The 18,897-nt window shown below is 43.5% G+C and overlaps 1 protein-coding gene across 8 annotated transcripts in view; it reads right to left on the reverse strand.

Annotated features, from left to right (window-relative positions):
• Pcdh7 (protocadherin 7) overlaps positions 1-8,190 on the reverse strand; it is a 434,303-nt gene extending 426,113 nt beyond the window's left edge. For 6 of the 8 annotated variants that reach the window (XM_008827646.3, XM_008827644.3, XM_008827643.3 and 3 more), the window contains exon 1: positions 3,901-7,161. In XM_008827646.3, the coding sequence (XP_008825868.1) occupies positions 3,901-7,074 (3,174 nt within the window). In that variant the 5' untranslated portion in view covers positions 7,075-7,161. Of the gene's footprint in view, positions 1-3,900 lie in introns of all 8 variants that reach the window. The other 2 variants (XM_008827642.3, XM_017796767.2) reach the window with 2 other exon arrangements.
• Positions 8,191-18,897: the final 10,707 nt, after the last annotated feature.

The raw sequence follows: 18,897 nt of genomic DNA on the forward strand, positions 1-18,897 counted from the left end.
AATCAGTGAATGATGTTTTTGTATGCCTTAGTCATTCAAAGATACAGGTAATGTTGCACTAGAATGTCTCTCACTTAAAAACATGGCCTACATTTTATTCATTACTGGGGTCCTGACCATAATATCACACCAAATGTAACAGAAATATCATATGCAGATTCATTATGCTTCTTGAAAGAGTCCTTGGTTATAGCCAGGTGAACCATCTTGCAGACATTGGCCTGGAGAATTAAACTGGAATCTGTGTGTGTGTAGCTAGCATCATGTGCAAATATATTACTACTACTAATATATATATATATATATATATATACACACACACTATATATTATATACAAATATATTACTACACACACACACACATATATAGGTATATACAAAGACAAATGAACTGATATCTAATTTTCTTAAAGCTTAGAACTGTGATCATAATGGAAAGTCACCTATTTGCTTCCAAAATCTAAGTCATTTAAAAAAAAGATCCAGTTATATTCTTTTAGCTAATTTTTCAATGAACTTATTGAACACAATTTGGTCGATTAAGGAAAACATTATTCAGACTAATTCAGCAATTCATTGCAGAAGGGAAACTGTCAGAAAAGTTAACATGAATTTTTTTCTTGAATACTTTGGGATCAACAAGAAATGGATTTTGAAATGAATGTTTATTCAAGCTCAATTCTTGCCAAAAATAAATTACCTTTCCATTTATGAAATACAATAATTTTTACTTGTAAATACATTATTTAAAAAAATTATGTGTCAGTATTAAACTTAACAGAGCTTGAGAATAGTTAAGTGGTATTGTTTATTATAGACCACTACTTTTTGAAGTTATGTTGAAATTATTTAGCACATATTTAAAAATAAGTGGAATGCATTTTCCTTTATTTTATAAAACAAATGCACAGTTGTCCTTCTAGGTCACAAATCTCAAAACCACCAAGATCAAGTTTGCAGACCAAATGAAGAAATGGCCAGGGAGACACTTAATCTCAGTAATGCTGCCAGTGAGCCACATTTTGCTCAACTAAACATATTAGGCATTTGACAGCAGAGGATTTTGTTTGCATTGCAAATGTCTGAACTCTGAAAACCTGGGTTACAGCATCAGTTTTTCTAATGTGTGTATTTCAGAAGTAATTCTAGCAACACATGTCTGTCAAAATAACAATAGATGCTTAATTTGAACGTCCCCACAGCCTGTAAAACCAATCCAAAAATAAGGGGGAGGAGGGAGCATAAGTACAATTTACAAACTTTCATTTCTACAAAGGTGTTTGACTTATTACAATGTATCATACCATTACCAGGACTTAAAAGAAGCACTTCAAAATGCCCAGTTCTCACAAAACTAACACTGCAAGAAACATCACCTCCATTTTATCAGCATAAACAAAGAACTATAAATAAGACAATTCTGGGAAAGTACAACTAAAATGAAAGCTTTGTATCAAGTGGGCTCTCATATTTTTAAATCAATCCCCAAGAAATTAAAAAAAAAAAACTCTCAAATTTTAGATAAATTCATTTATCAAAGTGGGAAATAGCAAAATACTGTGCTGTTGTTTTTCTTTAAACAGGTTTAATCAAAGGAAACATACATTGAAAGTTCCATAAACATTAAATGTTAATTATCTTTTAAGACTAGAAACAAACAAACAAAAAAGACTACTTATGATACAGACAGAAATCTGATCAAAAGGGATTCTATTCCTGTCAGATGTGACAGAATGTAACTTTGTAAATGGATCCCTTGTCCCCTGACAGCAATATCAAGCAGATGAAGCATATCAATTACTATTACTAATTACATTAGGGGGAATGTGTTTCATTTGCTTTTATTTTACTGTAGGTCAGCTATTTACTTGTAGTTAAAACGTTATACATCTTCAGAATACCTAATGAGATGCAAGTTTTCTAAAGTCATTTTTGGCAAACTGAGAGATTCATTCCTCTTGCTTTGTGGCTTTTCTCCTTTAGTAAATGGACTTTACTCAGTCAAAAGACCAATACCATACAGTAGCTTATTTATAAGAGTATCACTTTGTCTTTCAAACAAGATGCCAATAATCTTGACACTGGCTGTTTTAAAAATCCAAGAATATAAAGCTGACCCCATCTGATGAGTCAAATGAAGCTTAAGTAACAGCATAGACCACATCACATGTTGTATTTGCATAAAATAGCTGTGAATTTGCCACTTTATATGTCCACTCAAAATATGCAATTTTACAATTTAGGATGCAAATGCCATTCCAGTCATAAGGCAAAACCACTGCTAGGAAAATAGAGAAGTAAATACTGTCTTTAAGACATCGTCACATTCTCTTGCTGTTGTATTACCATTTTCTAAGGAAATTTCAAGACTTCAGTTTACTTATGTGAATATATAAGTAATACTATATTTTAACTGAATCTTCCTGGTTTACAAAACTGATAAAAGCACTAAAAGCCACCCGACCTCATCTGCTTTTAACTCTAGGTAAAGCCATAACACAACAGTTATAAAAGCTCCACAATATCAAACTGTGGTTTCAAATAAATAAATAATTCAAGCTTACATGCATCAAAAGATCCATTTTCAAAAACCACTTCATACAACGTAGTTCAAACCTGTGTTTTGGATTGCTTTTGATACTGGATTTTAAAAAGAACACTAACTCTGCTTCTCCTTATCCAAAGTAAACACAATACAATAAAATGTTATATATAGAAAATACTTTAATAATGGTGAAAACTATAAGAAATTAGTATAACATCTTGAGTAAGGCTATAAACCAACTTCTCCCTTTGTCTCAAATATTCTCAGATCACACATTCTACATGAAAAGCATATCTAACAGAAAAATATCAGGTTATCTTATTTGACAAGTCATAAATGTAATTCTTAAGGTGAGTTTTGGCAATAAGAAACATATTGCTTAGTAACAATGCTTACAGCAACATGTAAGTAGCTTCCAGAAAGCTCTATTTGCTGTGGCTCAAACTTTGGTGGGAATAAAAATAAAATTCTACATAATATACATCACACTATCAAAACTATAAAAAATAAATCTTATATATTCAGAAGTTCCTCTAAAAAATGTAGACATGTATATTACTGTTTCCACATTATACCAATAGCTATGTCAAATAATCCATAGAACTTTGTATTTTTAATATATGCCCAAAGATCTTCAAATAGTCTTGCACAGACTGCACAAGTATTGACATTTTCATTGTTTGCTTTAATTAACAAATGACCTATACAACTTAATTTTGTTATAAGGTTTTAATGCTGAAAACGAATTCAAGTGCTACTACATATCAGCGTAAAAACCTATTCATCACAAACACCTGTTGTTATAGATGCAAATAATTGAAAATTGATTTTGCATGACACTTGCTTATTGTTAAGTATTTTTAAGCCAGTATTTTCATTAAATCAGTCAATTTCTCAGTATCTTACATTTAGCCCTGCATTTGTATGGATCAGCATCTGCTTACTTGGAAAATCCGGCCTGATACATCTCATAGTTAAAAGTTCTCTGTGTCCAATTTACATAGCACCAGTAGTTACTCTAGAAGTTATTTACTTAGAACTCTACAAACAATATACACATATTTATTCTGTAAACAGAAAATGCAGTTGATTCAGAACTGTCTAATGCAAAGAAGAAGTGCGAAATGCTGCTCTCTGAATACATCCTTTAGAAGCCTAGTGTGCCAGAGGTCTGGTTTGCAAAATACAATGGCACACCTCTCTAGTGGTACACTAATGGAACACAAATCAACATTAAACTCCTGGTATTAAAGCATAAACCAGAACTTTTAGAAAGGAAAGATCCAACTCTACACAAGCTGTTCTGTTTCAGAGGCCCTCTCTGGAATATGCGAATGTATTGGGATACATCTTACCTGTTTGCTGTACTTGTTATTGGTTTGACAGCTGTACTCAGAGCAGTGATCTGATCCAATGGAAATGTTGTCTCCTGCTCCCACAAATGTGTTGGCTGGTGGTAGATCTTGTACAGCCTGGTGTTTTTTCCCTGCAGTTGGTGACTGGGGGTGAAGCTGGACAGTAGGCAATGGAGAACTGGATTTGTAATGCCTTGCCAGGTCGGGACTGCCAGGCCCACCATTAACAGATCGATATCGCCCCATGCTTGGGCTGTCTGACAGCTTCTCATCCACACTATCATACCTCTGTCCATTTGGTTTAGAAGCTTCGACGGTGACAATGCTGCTGTAGAGAGCCTGCTTAGATTTTTTGTTTTTCTTGTCTTTTTTAGGCTTTTTAGATTTGTCGTGCTGTTGGGGTGTAAAAAAGTCTTCATGATCTTTCTTGCCAGCTTCATAGCCATTTTTATTTTTGGACCTACAGTACCTTGCCATCACAACAATTAAAATGATTAGAATCACTGTCATAATGCCAGCAACCACTCCAATGACAATACTGAGCCTCTGTTTGCTAATTTCATAGCTTGGGTCACCAGCTATATCCTGGGTGAGCGGGGTGTGCAAACTTCTGACTATCTGAGAGTCAATCACAGTTGCATTAGAAACACTTTCATTGACAAATACATGCACCAAAGTCGTAGTGGACTGGGAAGGCTGCCCACTGTCATTCACTTGCACCACCAACCTGTGCAAGCCATAGTGCTTTTGGGTAAGTTTTCCCACTAAGGAAACCACACCACTGGTGGAATCAATCTCAAACAGCTTGAAGGGATTCCCTCCCACAATGCTGTAGTTCAAGTCTGCATTGATGCCATCATCACTGTCTGTGGCCAACACTGTAGCTACTACTGTCCTGACATTACTTGAAGGTGGCAGTAAAGTGTAGGAAATGTTTCTGGGAAGGGTAACTGTGGGAGCATTGTCATTTTCATCCATCACAAACAGAGAGACTGTGGCTGTGGCAGATCTGGGAGGATCTCCCCCATCCACAGCCTTCACTCTGAAAGTGTATGTAGTTTGATGTTCCCGGTCAAAAGACATTGTAGAGTAAATGGTCCCTGTATCATTTTCAATGGAAAAAATGTTACTGTTCTCCTCTATGTACAGGCTCATCTCTGCATTCCGGCCCTTGTCGGCATCCATCACAGTGACCATTCCCACGGGGCTGTTGGGTTGCAAGTTTTCCTTCACATAAAAGGTAAAGACGTCCTGCATAAACTTAGGGTCATTGTCATTCTTATCTGCCACCTGCACGATCACCGTGGTGCTGCCCTGCAGCACAGGAATGCCTTTGTCTTTGGCGTTAACTTTAAACTCATACCTGTCAGTCTGCTCCCGGTCCAGCACCGTATTGACCAGGATGTCCCCAGAATCGGGATCGACAGCAAAAGTCCCCATCACGGAGGAGTCTAGCGAGTAGGCTATCTCTGCGTTCTTCCCGCTGTCGGCGTCTGTAGCCAGCACTGTGGCTACCCTCTCACCGGGGATGTTATTCTCTGGGAAGTAAACCTCCACCACTGACTGACCAAACACCGGAGGGTTGTCGTTGGTATCTCCCACCTTGACTATCAAGGAATTGTTGCTGGAGAGGCTGGGGCTGCCTGAGTCCACAGCCACTATGACCACGTTGAACTCCCTGGTGGTCTCGTAGTCCAGAGGGGCCGAAGTGTGCAGGAAGTACTTTTTCTTGTTCTGGTCGCCCTCTGTGTCACTGGCTGGCTTAAGCTGGAAAGGCACATCCCCCACTACAGTGCAGGTGACTACTCCGTTCTCGCCTTGGTCTCTATCCGACACCTGCACCAGGGCAATGGGGGTGTCCACTAGGACATCCTCGGCCACGTTGGCCACTCCGTCTTTAAGTGGGATGCGCCCAATCTTTCGGATTTCTATGGAGGGCACATTGTCGTTTTCGTCTTTGATGTTGAGGACCACCGTGGCCTTGTCGGTCTTGGGGGGCTGGCCGCGGTCACGGGCCATGACTGTGAATCGCAGCTGGTTCACCTCCTCACGGTCGATTCGGTGCAAGACACTAAGCCACCCGCTCGTTTCGTCGAGGCGCAGTAGCCGCCTTACTGACTCGGTGGCAGCCCCAAATACATACTCAATCTGTCCATTGACCCCCACATCCAAATCGGCCGCGCGCAGCTGCAGGATGGGGGTGCCTGGAGCGCTGTTCTCAGCCAGGTCAGCCTCATACACACTCTTCTCGAAGCGGGGGCTGTTGTCGTTCACGTCGGTGATGAGCACCCGCAAGATGGCCTGCGAGGATCGAGGTGGGTCGCCCCCGTCGCGCACTCGGAGGGTCAGCTCGTAGGAGTCTCGCTGCTCGCGGTCCAGCGCCCCCTTCACGATCAGCTGCGGTTGTTTCTCGCCGTCTGGGGTGTCCGCCACTTGCAGCTCGAACACGCTGCTCCGGCCACCCGGGGTGGTCCCGTCGCCACCCTCAGGCGCGTCCAGCCTCCGCTTGGAGCCTCCTGGGCCGCCGCTAGCGCTGTTCCCGCCGCCCCCGGCGTAGGGGGCGCTGTCCGCCGGCCCCGAGCGCCGTCCCTCGCCGCCGCCGCCGCCGCCGCCCCCGGGCTCCTGGAGCAGCTCGTAGCGCTCGATGCCGTTCCGGCCGAAGTCACGATCCGTGGCGGTGGGCAGCAGGTAGAGCGTGCCCACAGGCCGGTTCTCCTCCACCGTGAGTGTGAGCACGGGCGACGGGAAGGTGGGCGTGTTGTCGTTAATGTCCAGCACGATGACCCGACCCTCGAACAGGTCCACCCAGCTCTGCGAGGGCCCGATCACCGACACCTCGAAGTCCAGGAAACACTCGTTCTCGTCGAAGATCATCTGACACTGGGGCAGCTTCTCGCGGTCAATGCGCCGCTCGCTGGTGCTCAGCTCGCCGGTGAGGTTGTCGATCTTCAGGTACTCGGAGCCAGACTCAAGGCTGAAAGTCACCTCGCCCGAGCCGGTCACGATGCCCAGGTCTGAGGCCACATTGCCGATCCGCACGTCGGCGGGGCCCTCCTCGGCCAGCCGGTACCGGAGCAGCTGCTTGGCGGCGGCCAGGCTGAGGCAGAGCGGCAGAAGGAGGCAACAGCCCGAGCACCAGCCGCGCGCCCATCCGGTCGTCCGCATCCTCAGCATCTTCTCTTGCTGCTGCTGCTACTGCTCCTTCTAACCACAACCCCCTAGACGCCCCCCTCCTTCGGGGTTGGCCGCCTGCCCTCTCCTCAGTCCCCTCTCGGGGAAAGGAAGAAACAGGAGGGAGGGGAGGGAGGGGGCCAGAGCAGCGTGAAGAGCCGGCCGATGGGAGGGGGGCAGTTATAGATGCTTCTTTTTTCCTCCTCCTGCTTCTTCCGAAAGTTATTGTTTCATAATTCATGCAATGGGTGCTAATCGCCCGGTCTCCGGCCACCGTTCAGTCGCAGTACTCACAGTTCACGGGACACTGCGCCCTACCGGCTCGGCGCCCTCTCCAAAGTCATCCCCGCAGCGGGAAGAAGAGCCTAAAACCCGGTCCCCGAGCTCTAGGAAGGGACCAGAAACGCTTCGGCAAGCGGCCGGTAGAGCCGGGAAGCGGCGCGGAGCCGACTTGCAGCCTCCTGTGCCCGCCAGCCCCGCGGGTCCTCGCTGCTCCTCGAGTTGAGTCCAATTCACGTTCCAGCCACTTACTCCAGCCCAGCCTCAGTTCCGGCTCCGGCTGTCCAGACGAACGTGAGTGGCTTCCTGCACGAGGCTCTCTCAGGGGCCGGTAACAAGCCAGTCTCAACTCTGACTCCTCTCGAGCAGCAGGGAAACCAGTCTACAGATCTTGAATGAAAACCAGCCCGCGGGTCGCTCTAAGCACCATGCGGTGGAGACTCCTCGAGTCACAGCGCGGTCCGCGTCCGGGTACCCCCGGCGCGCCAAAGAGCAGCTCGAGCCATCTTCAGAGCCACCCGGAGTCGGTCGCTTCTCACCCCTGAGAGCTCGGGTTTCTCTTTTTTCCTTAACAACTCTGCGCAAGGTCATTAGTCACGAAGCCGCCGCCTGAAACCGCAGTCACCATTCGCCTGCGGGGGCGAGGGCCGAACCTTGCGCAGCGCGCGGTGCCCAAGTTTGGATTCTCCGCCGCAGAGTCCGTGCCTTCCCTCACCTGCATTCGGCCCGCGTGTTGGAGCAGAGGGATCTGCAGCGCTGTGCGCGTTTCAGGGAGGAGATTGCAGCCTCTCTCTCCCCGCTCTCTCTCTCGATCCCTCCCCTCCCTCCCTCTTTCTCTCTTCCCTCCCCTTCTCCTCTCTCCTCCCTCCCCTCCTTTCCCCTTTCCCCTCTCTGTCACTTGCTCTCCTGCACGGTCTCTCAGCTTCTTCCAGTCCCTATGCAGGGAACTCGGGCTGAACTTGATGCCTTTGCAGTTCAAAGGTGGGCCAGCCACGTTCAGTGCACCGGAGACATTGGCCCCCAGAAAGCGCACGGACGGGCTCCCTTAATGGCAATTAACAAAGATGCCCAATTCTGCCCGGATTTCCAAAGAAAAGCCAAAGGCGCTGAGGCGGGGGTGATGGGGGAGGTGGAGTCACAGAGAGCTGCCAAGTAGCTTAAAAAAAAAAAAAATCTAGTTTGCCAAAGGGAGAAAAAGTGCCAGTCGGCTGTTGTCTCGGAAGTGCCCTAGCAAGGCTGGTGAATTCCGCAGTTGTCTGGTCCGCTTTCCCGTCTGGTAGTCTGGTGCGCGCGCTCCCGCTGCCTCCCCGGCTGTCACGGTTCCGAGACCCAGAACCGCAAGAGGGAAGCTCCTACTTGTGCAATCCGCAAGCCGGAAACCCGCAAGTTTGCCCAAAGTGATGGTTGCTCATAGGCTCCCGCCTCAGACTTGTCCCCGACGCTGCAGCGGCGGCGGCGGCTGCAGGCCAGCCACCGAAACTACAAGCTTGCTGAGGAGGGGGGGGGGGGGACAGGGAAGGGAGGCGGGAGGGAGCACCAGCTTGCCGCCGCTCTCGGAGATGCCCAGCTTCAGCTCCCGGGGCCGTTTGGGGACTGCCCAATCTCAGCCACTTTAAGCCAAAGCCTAGTCCTCTTCCCCTCCCCCGCCTCGCCGGTACCTCCGCGGTTTGGGGACGGGGGTGGCTGCTTTCCCTGTCTCCAGCCCGTAGATTTTCTCTTCATTAAATCCCGCCGCAAGTGTAAGAGCTTTAGAGAGGGTGCTAGTGTACCTTTCTCCTTTGTCCACCGTTTACTCACTCAATCCCCCCCCCCCACACACACACCCCAGGTCCTTGTCTCCTCTTAGCAATCTAGCATCTGGGTTAGTGCACGGTTCCCGTTAGGCTGGGGACTGCGCGTCCAGAAAGCCAGGATTGTGTTTTGCAAAACCATGACTGACTGCAGTAGTGAAGAGAGAACATCAAACTCCTGTGAGAACCCGAGTGGATCCTTTTTTGGAGCGCAGACTTTGGAGGTCGGGCATGGGGCGGGGGGAGGGATGCCTGCCTTTGTTTAAATGCCTGGAATTCCTGACATCCCGCTAGCATTGGGAACAGACTGTGTGTGCTAGCGTCTGGGGAATAAAACACATGTTAGAAGCCTAGATATTATTTTCTGAGCAGAAACCTGCACCCTCTAGTAACTGGCAAAGTGTAGCGTCACCTATCTGGATATAAGGGAAATAAACTTTAATGGTAACTTTGTGTACCAAGTATGTTTAGCGTCTTTCCTCTCCTTTTTACTTTGTGTCTCTTGATCGTCCCCAGTTCTCGGTCAAGACCACCACAGTCTCCATAGTCAGATGTCAGGTCTGGTCGTGCACGAAACAGAAGCCACTTACTCATTTATTTTAGAGCAGTTAAAGAGCCCCTCCCCCACGCAAGACTCTAAGAAGGGTGAGGCTGGTAGGTATTTGGGGAGTGTCCTTATGATCTCTATGAAAAAGGGGTGTTGCCGGCATTAGTCTACGGGATTTTAAAAGTCTCCCCTTAAAGACAAATTTAAGACAAAAAAAAAAAAACAAAAAAAAAAAAACTCGCCGCAGAATGTTCACACCAGTATTTCCCTTTATGAGAACAGGGTTGGTCGGGGGGGCGGGGTGGCAAAATGATTTAAAGACGACAAATACCAATAGAGTGTAGGAGCCGAGAAAGCGTGCGGTTGTTTGGGCCGGCCCAGCGAGGTGGGATGGGGGAAGCTACGATGGTTTCCAAGCTCTCCCCGTGGGTGACCGTAGAAGCGCGGAGGATGGATCTGTGTGTAGAATGTGCCAGGGAGCTGAAGAATATTTTCCTGTCGAATAAAGCAGCATCTTTCCGGGAGGGGTGGCTCCTCCTCCGAGAATAGAGCGGCCTTCCCCGTAACCCTCCCGAGGCCACCACCGGAGCTACTCTCAGCTTGGTATCTGCAGCATCAGCGAGAAATACCGACGCGCAGGCTCAGTAGGCATCGCCGCAGTCTGGAGGCGGGGGCTGGCGCCGCAGCGCCTAACGGCCGGCGAAGTGGCAGTAATGCCGCGTCCCCCTTACGTTTAAAAGAAAAGGGACTTATCCGAATGCCTGCTTTCTCCTGATCCCGCTCAGTAAAGGGAAGAGGGAAGGCATCTCCACAGAGAGGCTTTGCGCCCTGCATTTCGGTGCGCAGCTATGCGGTGGCGCGCACTCTCCCCTCATCCCCTAAGATTTTGAAAACTTCAGGCAGTAGCGTGGGCTGAGACATCGCGCCCGGCCTCTGCCATCCCCAGATCATAAACTTGAACAAACCCCTCTCGGTTGTCACGCATCTTCCATTCGCGCTCACTGGCCCAGCACGCACTTGGTGGTCGGCTTTTCTCTAGCTAATCGCACATTTCTTCCCCAAGACTGGGGTGAATGGCTCGGGGGGGGGGGGGGGGGGTTCGGGAGGGGGGGGGGGCGGCGTTCAGCGCGTCCTTCACAGTGGAGTGGTTTTCTCTGCGAACGGGAAGTAGCCTCCAACCTGCCCTCCCTACTCATCCCCACCGACTGCGCCGAGGAGCCAAGCCAGCGTGGGAAATGGGTCCGACGTGTGTTGCATGGAGAACAGCTGGGCCAGGCTGCCCGGCCGGGAAACCTAGCTTGCTCCCTCCCCCATCGGTCGCTAGCTTCGACCTTTCCGCCAGAGCAACCAAGAAGTGGCAGCTCTTTTGCCAGGTGGCGGGGTTCGTGGGGAAGGGAACCGAGAGAGCCTAGAGAGAGTGCGGGGGAGGCGACCCGGGCCCTGGAGGCGGCTGCAGCGCCCAATCCTCTTCCGCCTCTAGTCAGGGCGCTGACACTCACTCCAGCCCCCAGCCGGTGCGCGGGGTGAATGGAGGAGAACAGCAGTTTCCTCCACCCCCGCCCCATTTCCGCAGTCTTGGTGCCAGTGTCACAAGTGCTCGGCAATTTCATTAAATGGAACCCAGGGACTTAATCCCTCCAGCCCCAGACCTCACCAGGGGAATATGATATCCGGCCTCTCTCCCACTCTCAAACCCCGCCCGGTCTCTAAAACCCGGGGCTGCGTTTATATCCTTAACCAGAGAAGCAAGGTTCGGGAGGAAATGGGATCAAAAAGTGTAACCCGCTGAAAGAAATTGAAGTGCTCGCCACAGTCGCCGCCGCCGCGGCTGCTGCTTCGCTGGTAGCCAAAACGGAAAAGTAGTTCAGTGTTCTGAAACCTGCGTTGATCAGTATTCCCAAGTAGGAAGAAAATTATTTGAAGGAATGTAGAAATGTTTGCAATTTCTGTGTGTTTTTTTTTCTTTGTTGGTCTTTTGAAAAGAACGTCCTATGATAAATCTACATATAAAATATAGACACTAAGATGAAATTGATTAAAATGGATATTATTCTATGATTAATAAAAGCTAGACCTCTTTTCTTTGCCAAACGTCCCAAAAGCTTACAATTTAAGTACTTTTTCTCTTAAAAAATCCTATCAGATAATTTTTTTTTTCTTAAAATTGCTTTACAGTTAAGAATTTAGGTGACTGAGCAGAAAAAAATAGCATTCCGTGTCCGTGATGTAGACTAAGCCTTAAGAAGAAAAGTAAGGAAAACAAAAGTTTGTGGTAAGCATACAAAGAAGTGGGTACTAGCGGTCCGATGGGGGTGGACTTTCATTTATAATAGTAGCTCTGTTATTCACAATAATAAGAGAAAAAGGTTAAATACAGTAAACGCGATAGCCAGTTCTGGGTAGAAATGTAAAGCAGTTCGAAGGAAAGGGAGAAAGTGACTCAAGAACTCCACCAAGGGACAAATGAAGGAAATGACACCCTACTTCTCCAAATGCACTGACCTTTCATCCTTTTGGGGAAGCTTCCCTTCCAGACCCTCTTATACAGGTGCAGGTATTTTGTGTGTGATCAAAGATTCCTCTAACTCCTTTGGATAATTTGATACATCCTTCTTCCTTCTGTAAGTAATCATAAGTGATTTACCATTAGGCATGTGCTTTTAAATAGTAAATATAGCAACGCATAAATTTGTCTTATAATACGGATCATTCTAGTCTTTGGGGCACTGAAAGACTTTGGACATATTTTTGCAGATTTAAATCCATGCATGTAGTACTAAAATGTGTAGTAGACTGAAATAGCTAAATTATTCATTGCAATAGCAGCCTTTTGATGGACATTAAAACTCAGCAATTTAAAGAAGGAAACCACAGATTTCATTTTAGGCAGGTAGTAACTGCTTGCATCAGTGGTTATTTAATTGGTCTCTAGCCAAGAAATAGAATCAGGTAGGTTGTTTAAATCATAAAATTGGGTATGCAAAGCTATATATTGCAAGACATCAGTAAGAAAAGAGCACACATAAACTGCACTAAGATGATCCATACAGACTATTCTATAAAACTATAGAACAAAAAAGCTATAACTATGAAAGTATCAACCAATACATACTGTCAGTTTAATAACAGCTCTGTTTGCAAAGAAAAGTAAAAACCTCTGAAAATAAAAAAACTTGTATATCAAAACATGAACTCAGAAGCTGTCTGATTTTTAGATTTTACTAGAGTGTTTTAGGATTTAGAGAAATCCAAAGGACTTGATAGAAATAATTTCTACCTTAAATTTACCAACTATTTACAGTTGATTATTTTTTCTGTTTATAAGGTTTTAATTGCTAAATCATGCAATCTATAGATATTTCCAATTTCTGCCTCGCCTAAATGGTCCAATTAATTATTACAATGAGGAAAGTCTCTTTGACTTATTAATTCTTATAGTCTCAAAAAATTCAAGTTTACAAAGAACACAGGAGTTTATCAAATCTAGTGAGCATTTGGTGAAAGTACCTTGGTAGGTCAAAAGTACTACATCCCCATACTTAGGATGTAGCTCTTACCTTTCAATAACTAGCAAATTTGGATGTGGCAATGCCCTTTGCAGGATGGTCTGCACACATCTAGCCATTTTTCACTTTAGGGGCAGGATATGCCAAAGATTGCTTTAAACAAGACCTGTAACCTAGATAACATGCATGTTAAGAATTTTTGTTCTTACAATCTTTCCACCCCTACAAGAAAACAAGAGTCTTCCAGACAGTTGCTCAGTTACTCATATGAACTCTCAGCAATGGTGACATGTGTAAGTCCTATGCAAGCTCAAACCAGACAAGATCCCAACATAGAGATGGGGAAGTGGGTAAGAAATGCCAATCCAATCTAAGGAACTTTAGGCACGTGATGGCTGCTGGGAGGCAGAAAGACAGTGTCTTCAGGAATGGAACTCTTGGTGGGCTCATTGGCTGGACCCACATTGAAGGGCATTTGGGGACACAACTGACTCTATAGGCCATATTATATATATAATTGGGGGGGGCAGTGCGAGAGGTGCAGATAGGGGAGGGACTCTAAATATCCCCAAACTATACTGTATGAAAATCATAATTCAAAAAAATTGGGAGGGGGGCAAAAATCTCATTTTAATTGCCTGAATAAAGAGTGCCCTCAGATACATGATCTTGCCTCTACAAGAAACCATTGAGAATTGTGAATTAACTGTTTAATGCTAATTAGGTTTTGTATATTAATTACCAATACCTGGTGGCTCAGAATATTTTTCAAGCTATAATAAATCTGACTGACTACTTCAGTAGTAATGAGCTTAAGAATATCAGAGCTGAATCTTTGAGGCCATTGCCCAACTTTATCTGACTTGGGCTGTAGGCCTCAGGTATAATAGGCCCTCTAGGCCCCCTGGTGGCAGGATGAATCTATTGACTAGTTCTGGGCTGCTTTAGTTGGGGTGGAATTTTACTTCCATGGGGAACACTGGTGGTTGAAGTGAAGTATTCACTAATCTATAAATGAAACTTTTTTAATCTCACTAGAACTGATGCCTGGAGACCACAAATAAGTTTCAGACTATACTGACTTTCAAAATTAGAAGTATAATTTAATGCCTCTTTTAGTCCTCATATAACAGAACTATCCAAGTAATGCTTATTTACAAGGCTTATGAAAGCAGACTGTATGGTTTCATCTGCACAGCACTGTAAAACTTCAAGTGTACAATTAAGTGATAGGAATACAGCTTCTTTGGCAAATGAATTTTTTCATAAAACTGATTTATTTATTTATATTCATTTCATGTGTATGACTTTTATTCCTGTATACATTTAAGTACACCCATGACTGCAATGCCCACAGAGGCCAGAAGAGGGCATTGGATAACTTGGAACAGGAGTTAGTGATGGTTGTTAGCCATCTTGTGGGTATTGGGAATTAAACCCTGATGTTCAGTTAAAGTAGCTGGTGCTCTTAACAGATGGGCCAACCCTGCAGCCCCAAGCTGATGATTTTTAACATTACCATTGTTTACTTATTTTTTCCTTTGTAACTGGTAGACAGAGAGAGAGTTTAACTCATTGAACAAGACTTTTGATAATGTATTACTGAACCACAGTTGGATGCAGGCATAAAAATGACTATGTTTATAATTCTTGTGTTTATTTCCTGTTTTGGCAGTGTAACTGATTCCCAACATTCTTTCTAAATTATTGGATTTAAAAAAAATTCAGAGTGTTATGAACTATAACATCCTTATAGGATGCAAATGTAAGCATTTAGTTTGACTAACTAATGGAGAAAACATTAGGTGTTTTGTTCCATAAAAAACTGACAGTAATGATTAGTTAACAGTCCCTATCATCAACAATATACACCTCAATTGAGTACTGAAATTAAATTCGTTTCCTTGTCTTTTTCTCCAGATCTTAGGTTCAGCTTGAATGTAACTCTGAGTTTGTAGGGGAAAACATACCTACACCTACCTTTTCTGTAATATATTTCCTTTACACCTGGCAAAGAGTGCACTGTTCTTAACCTTATACTGTATAGGAGATGAGAACAAAATAGGATGAACTTGAAAAATGATGTCTTTGAAACTAAGGCAGCACTCCTATTTCTATTTAATTTACCCTATAAAACCATCTTTTTTTCCAAATTCTATAAGCCAACATGCCTTCTACTACCCCAAACTATTTTCATTAGACACCTTGACTATTGTTACCTAGATCCTGAATTACTGTCAAGAGTAAGTTTACTGTGATCCACATGGAACTTAGCAGAGAGTTATCTCTTTCCTGCACCATGCTCTTCCAAGATTTGGAGGTGATGGTAGAGAGAGATGTAATTGCACAGTCGTATTTTGATATTTGCAAGAGTAAACATTTCAACTTTAATGGATAAAGAATAGAACTTCCTTCAACTTCGGTTTCCTCTTTGTTACATGTATGATGGTGCTTGAAATGCCACAGACATTTGGGAAATTCAGCTAAAAGAAAGCTGAGACAGAGACACATTTGAAGTGAGTTAAGGTGTACTTTTGTGGATTCATATTTGCTTTTATTTACAATTAAGTGGTTGTTAGCACTGATAGCATAGAATGCCTTTCAAGAATTTGACCAACATCCATCCTCCTTTGCAGATGATAAATTATGGAGTACAGAGTGGGTAGTATCCCAGATTGTGTTCTGGTGTGGTTCTAGATGAAGTAGTGAGAGAGTGGATCCAAGGTTTAAATGTGCAGAAACTATATGTAGAAAGCACTGCCAAGTATTAGACATGTAAAATTATGTATGGAGAACGTGTTTTATTCTTGATGTTGAAAGGGTTCAGGATAGAGCATTGTAGCATAAAGGACCATTTCAAGCTGATGGCACTTGGGAATCCACAGCTGCAAGAATTTTTTCGGCACATTCTTTGTGTTCCTAACATCAGCACTTCCACCAAATATTTCAACTGTCATAAATCCTTTCCACTAAAGTTTTATAAGTAGGGTAGCATAAGTCTTATCAGAGAAGTCAAGAAGTCAGCACAAGGCAATAAGTACCTACATAAGATAAAAAAAGACAGTCATGAAACTACCATATCTCCCGTTGGTCTCCTAAAGGGTCCATTGATTTTTCCTAAAAGTCATTTGTTCTCCCAGAAGTATCCTTTTGCCTTCCTGAAGCACCTGTTAAGATGGTATATAGGACCCACCCTACCCACATTGTAGAGCTATGTTTCTCTGTCAACTCTTGTGTCTGGTATCAAAATTAAATCTGTTCTTTCTTTCATGCCAATCTGCCTTTTGTTCATTTTTTGTGCATTCTTAAGAATTGAATTTACGTGGCTAAAAATAAGCATTTTATCCTTAATAGTTCCACCCAGATTGGAATTTCTCTCTTTTCAGGAATTGCCTTGGAAAGTAGCAGGTACACAATAAACACCCTGTTTTAATGTTTGTACATGCTTGAAATATATATTGTACAAACAGAAAAGTTAAACAAAACCAATCTTCCTTTGAGTTTATTGCCAATATCTTTCTTCCCCTTTCCCCAAAGCTTTTGGAGTTTCACTACACTGAATTGAATATGATATTGAATGTCATACCTGACATAATTTTTCCTTACAAAGCCTGGATTTTCAGATGAAATAACAATATCCAATATCTACTAATGTAGTAAAGACATGCTAAACTAATAGTTTTTTAGTGAAAACTCTTATTTATAGCTATTAGTTAATAAGTCATAGTATGTTGTACCTATACAATTATGAAGCTCAGTATAGAACAATAACTGTCAAAATCCATTGTGTAAGTCTTCTACTTTACATCTTTTTATGAAGAAAAGCTAGTTTATTATTAAATAACGTAAGTATAGGTTTAAGTACAGAAATTGGGAGAGAGAGGGAAAGAGAGACAGAAAACTTACATAACACATGCTCATGACACCCATGTCTTTCTCAAGACAGAACATGATTTCATCTTAATTTCTAGCTAATTATATACATCTTCTTTTTAGAGTGTTGATCATACCATAATTTTAAAAAAATGTATTTAATAACCATATGCTTAGAAGAAGCGTTTCATTACAGAATTAACATATTCAATATTAATTTCCAGAGCAATGGTGCATCTCTTTCAAAATTGGCTGTAAATTTTTACATTCACATTTGAATTAATACAGTTATACAGTATTAACTAAGTATAAACCCTATAAGACATAAAATCGAAAGAGGTTTTAACCTTTAAAAAAGATCTCCAATTCATTTTACGATATACTACTTCATACAGAAAAACTCTTTTTAAATGCTATACATGTGTCCCTAATCTCTATGTATCTGATTATTACTAGTCACAATCGATTTATTTCTGAGATCCACCGGAGCATGGATATAAAATCATTAGGTAGATTTCAATGATAATATGTTTCACCTCTACTAATTAACATGAAGCAAATATTTTTTAAGCTTCTTCCTCAAATATAATTCATTTTTTATTTGTTTTTTTTTTGTATGTATTTCATACAGAACATTCCAAACAGTCTTATTCATCTATATACCACATCCCAAATGTACCCTCCCTTGCCCCTCCCCCAACCACTGGAGCCAATATACTCTGTCATATCTGTTACTGTACACTGTGTTGTCAGCCCCCCTCCCCGCAGCGGTTCCCCAGTAGTTGTCGATCCAATGAATCTAGTCAGCCTGTCTAAAGTTCCTTTTTTAGGAAGATCAGCTCGTCCTCATCTAACAGCAATCAGTTGCCAACATTCCTTTAGATAAGATTGGGGTCTGTTGTTCATTTTCCCAGTTCTATCATGGGTTACTGTCTGGGAGTCTCTTGGGCCATCCTGGCCAGCAACTGAAAGGAAGATATCTCCTGTCTGGAATTGTTTCTTGTCCTGTAGCCTTTATCTATACACATGGACTCTTAAAGAATTATATTGATCCCTTTAATATTTGGTTATATTTTCCTTTTGGGTGTTTAAGACCATACAGTTAGAGCAAATAAACCAATTTATTTTTACACGTTAGGTCATTTGAGGATCTGTTCTTCAGGGGTCACATGGGCTTGGGAGGAGCCCCTGGCTCCTTTCTTTTACCAGTTCCATCTATGTGAAGATAAGTCAAAGGTCCTGCTGGACTGTGGCTGGCTTCACTTGGAAGCATGGAGGAAATGTTTCCTCTGTGTTGACCTTCATCTTTGTAGACCGGACACAGGTTCAAGTCCATTTGGTGGGGTTTCCATGGCCTCCTTGTTCAAGAGGATAGGTGACTCACCAACAGTTACAGGACATTTTGAGAGTTGCTCATAGTTCCCTGGAACTTAGTTGACATAGGAGGGTAAGGGGCAAAAATTGTCCTTTATATCTCTCTGTCTGTATTAGTATAGGCCTCATAGTATGGCTGTTAAACACCCAAGAAGGTTAGTTTCACCAGTCTGGTACTTTTAATTACCATGTGTTATGTAGATAAAGCTTGGGAAAAGACCAAATGTTCTCAGATAAACCTTGCCTAGACATATATTACTTGAGATAGTTGTATGTATAATTTGTCAAAAGGCTGTTCAATTAATATGGTTCCCTCTGGTTTTTTAAACTAGCTAGGCATTATTTATCTCTTGCATTGTCTAATCCTTCCACCATGGTTTCCCAATTTAAAGTGCCCCCATTTCCCCCATTTCTTCCTTAATAATACCCTTCCCCTATAGTCTCACCTCTCTTGAGG

This window comes from Nannospalax galili, unplaced genomic scaffold, assembly GCF_000622305.1.
Source record: "Nannospalax galili isolate Female #2095 unplaced genomic scaffold, S.galili_v1.0 scaffold292, whole genome shotgun sequence".
Classification (NCBI taxonomy): domain Eukaryota; kingdom Metazoa; phylum Chordata; class Mammalia; order Rodentia; family Spalacidae; genus Nannospalax; species Nannospalax galili.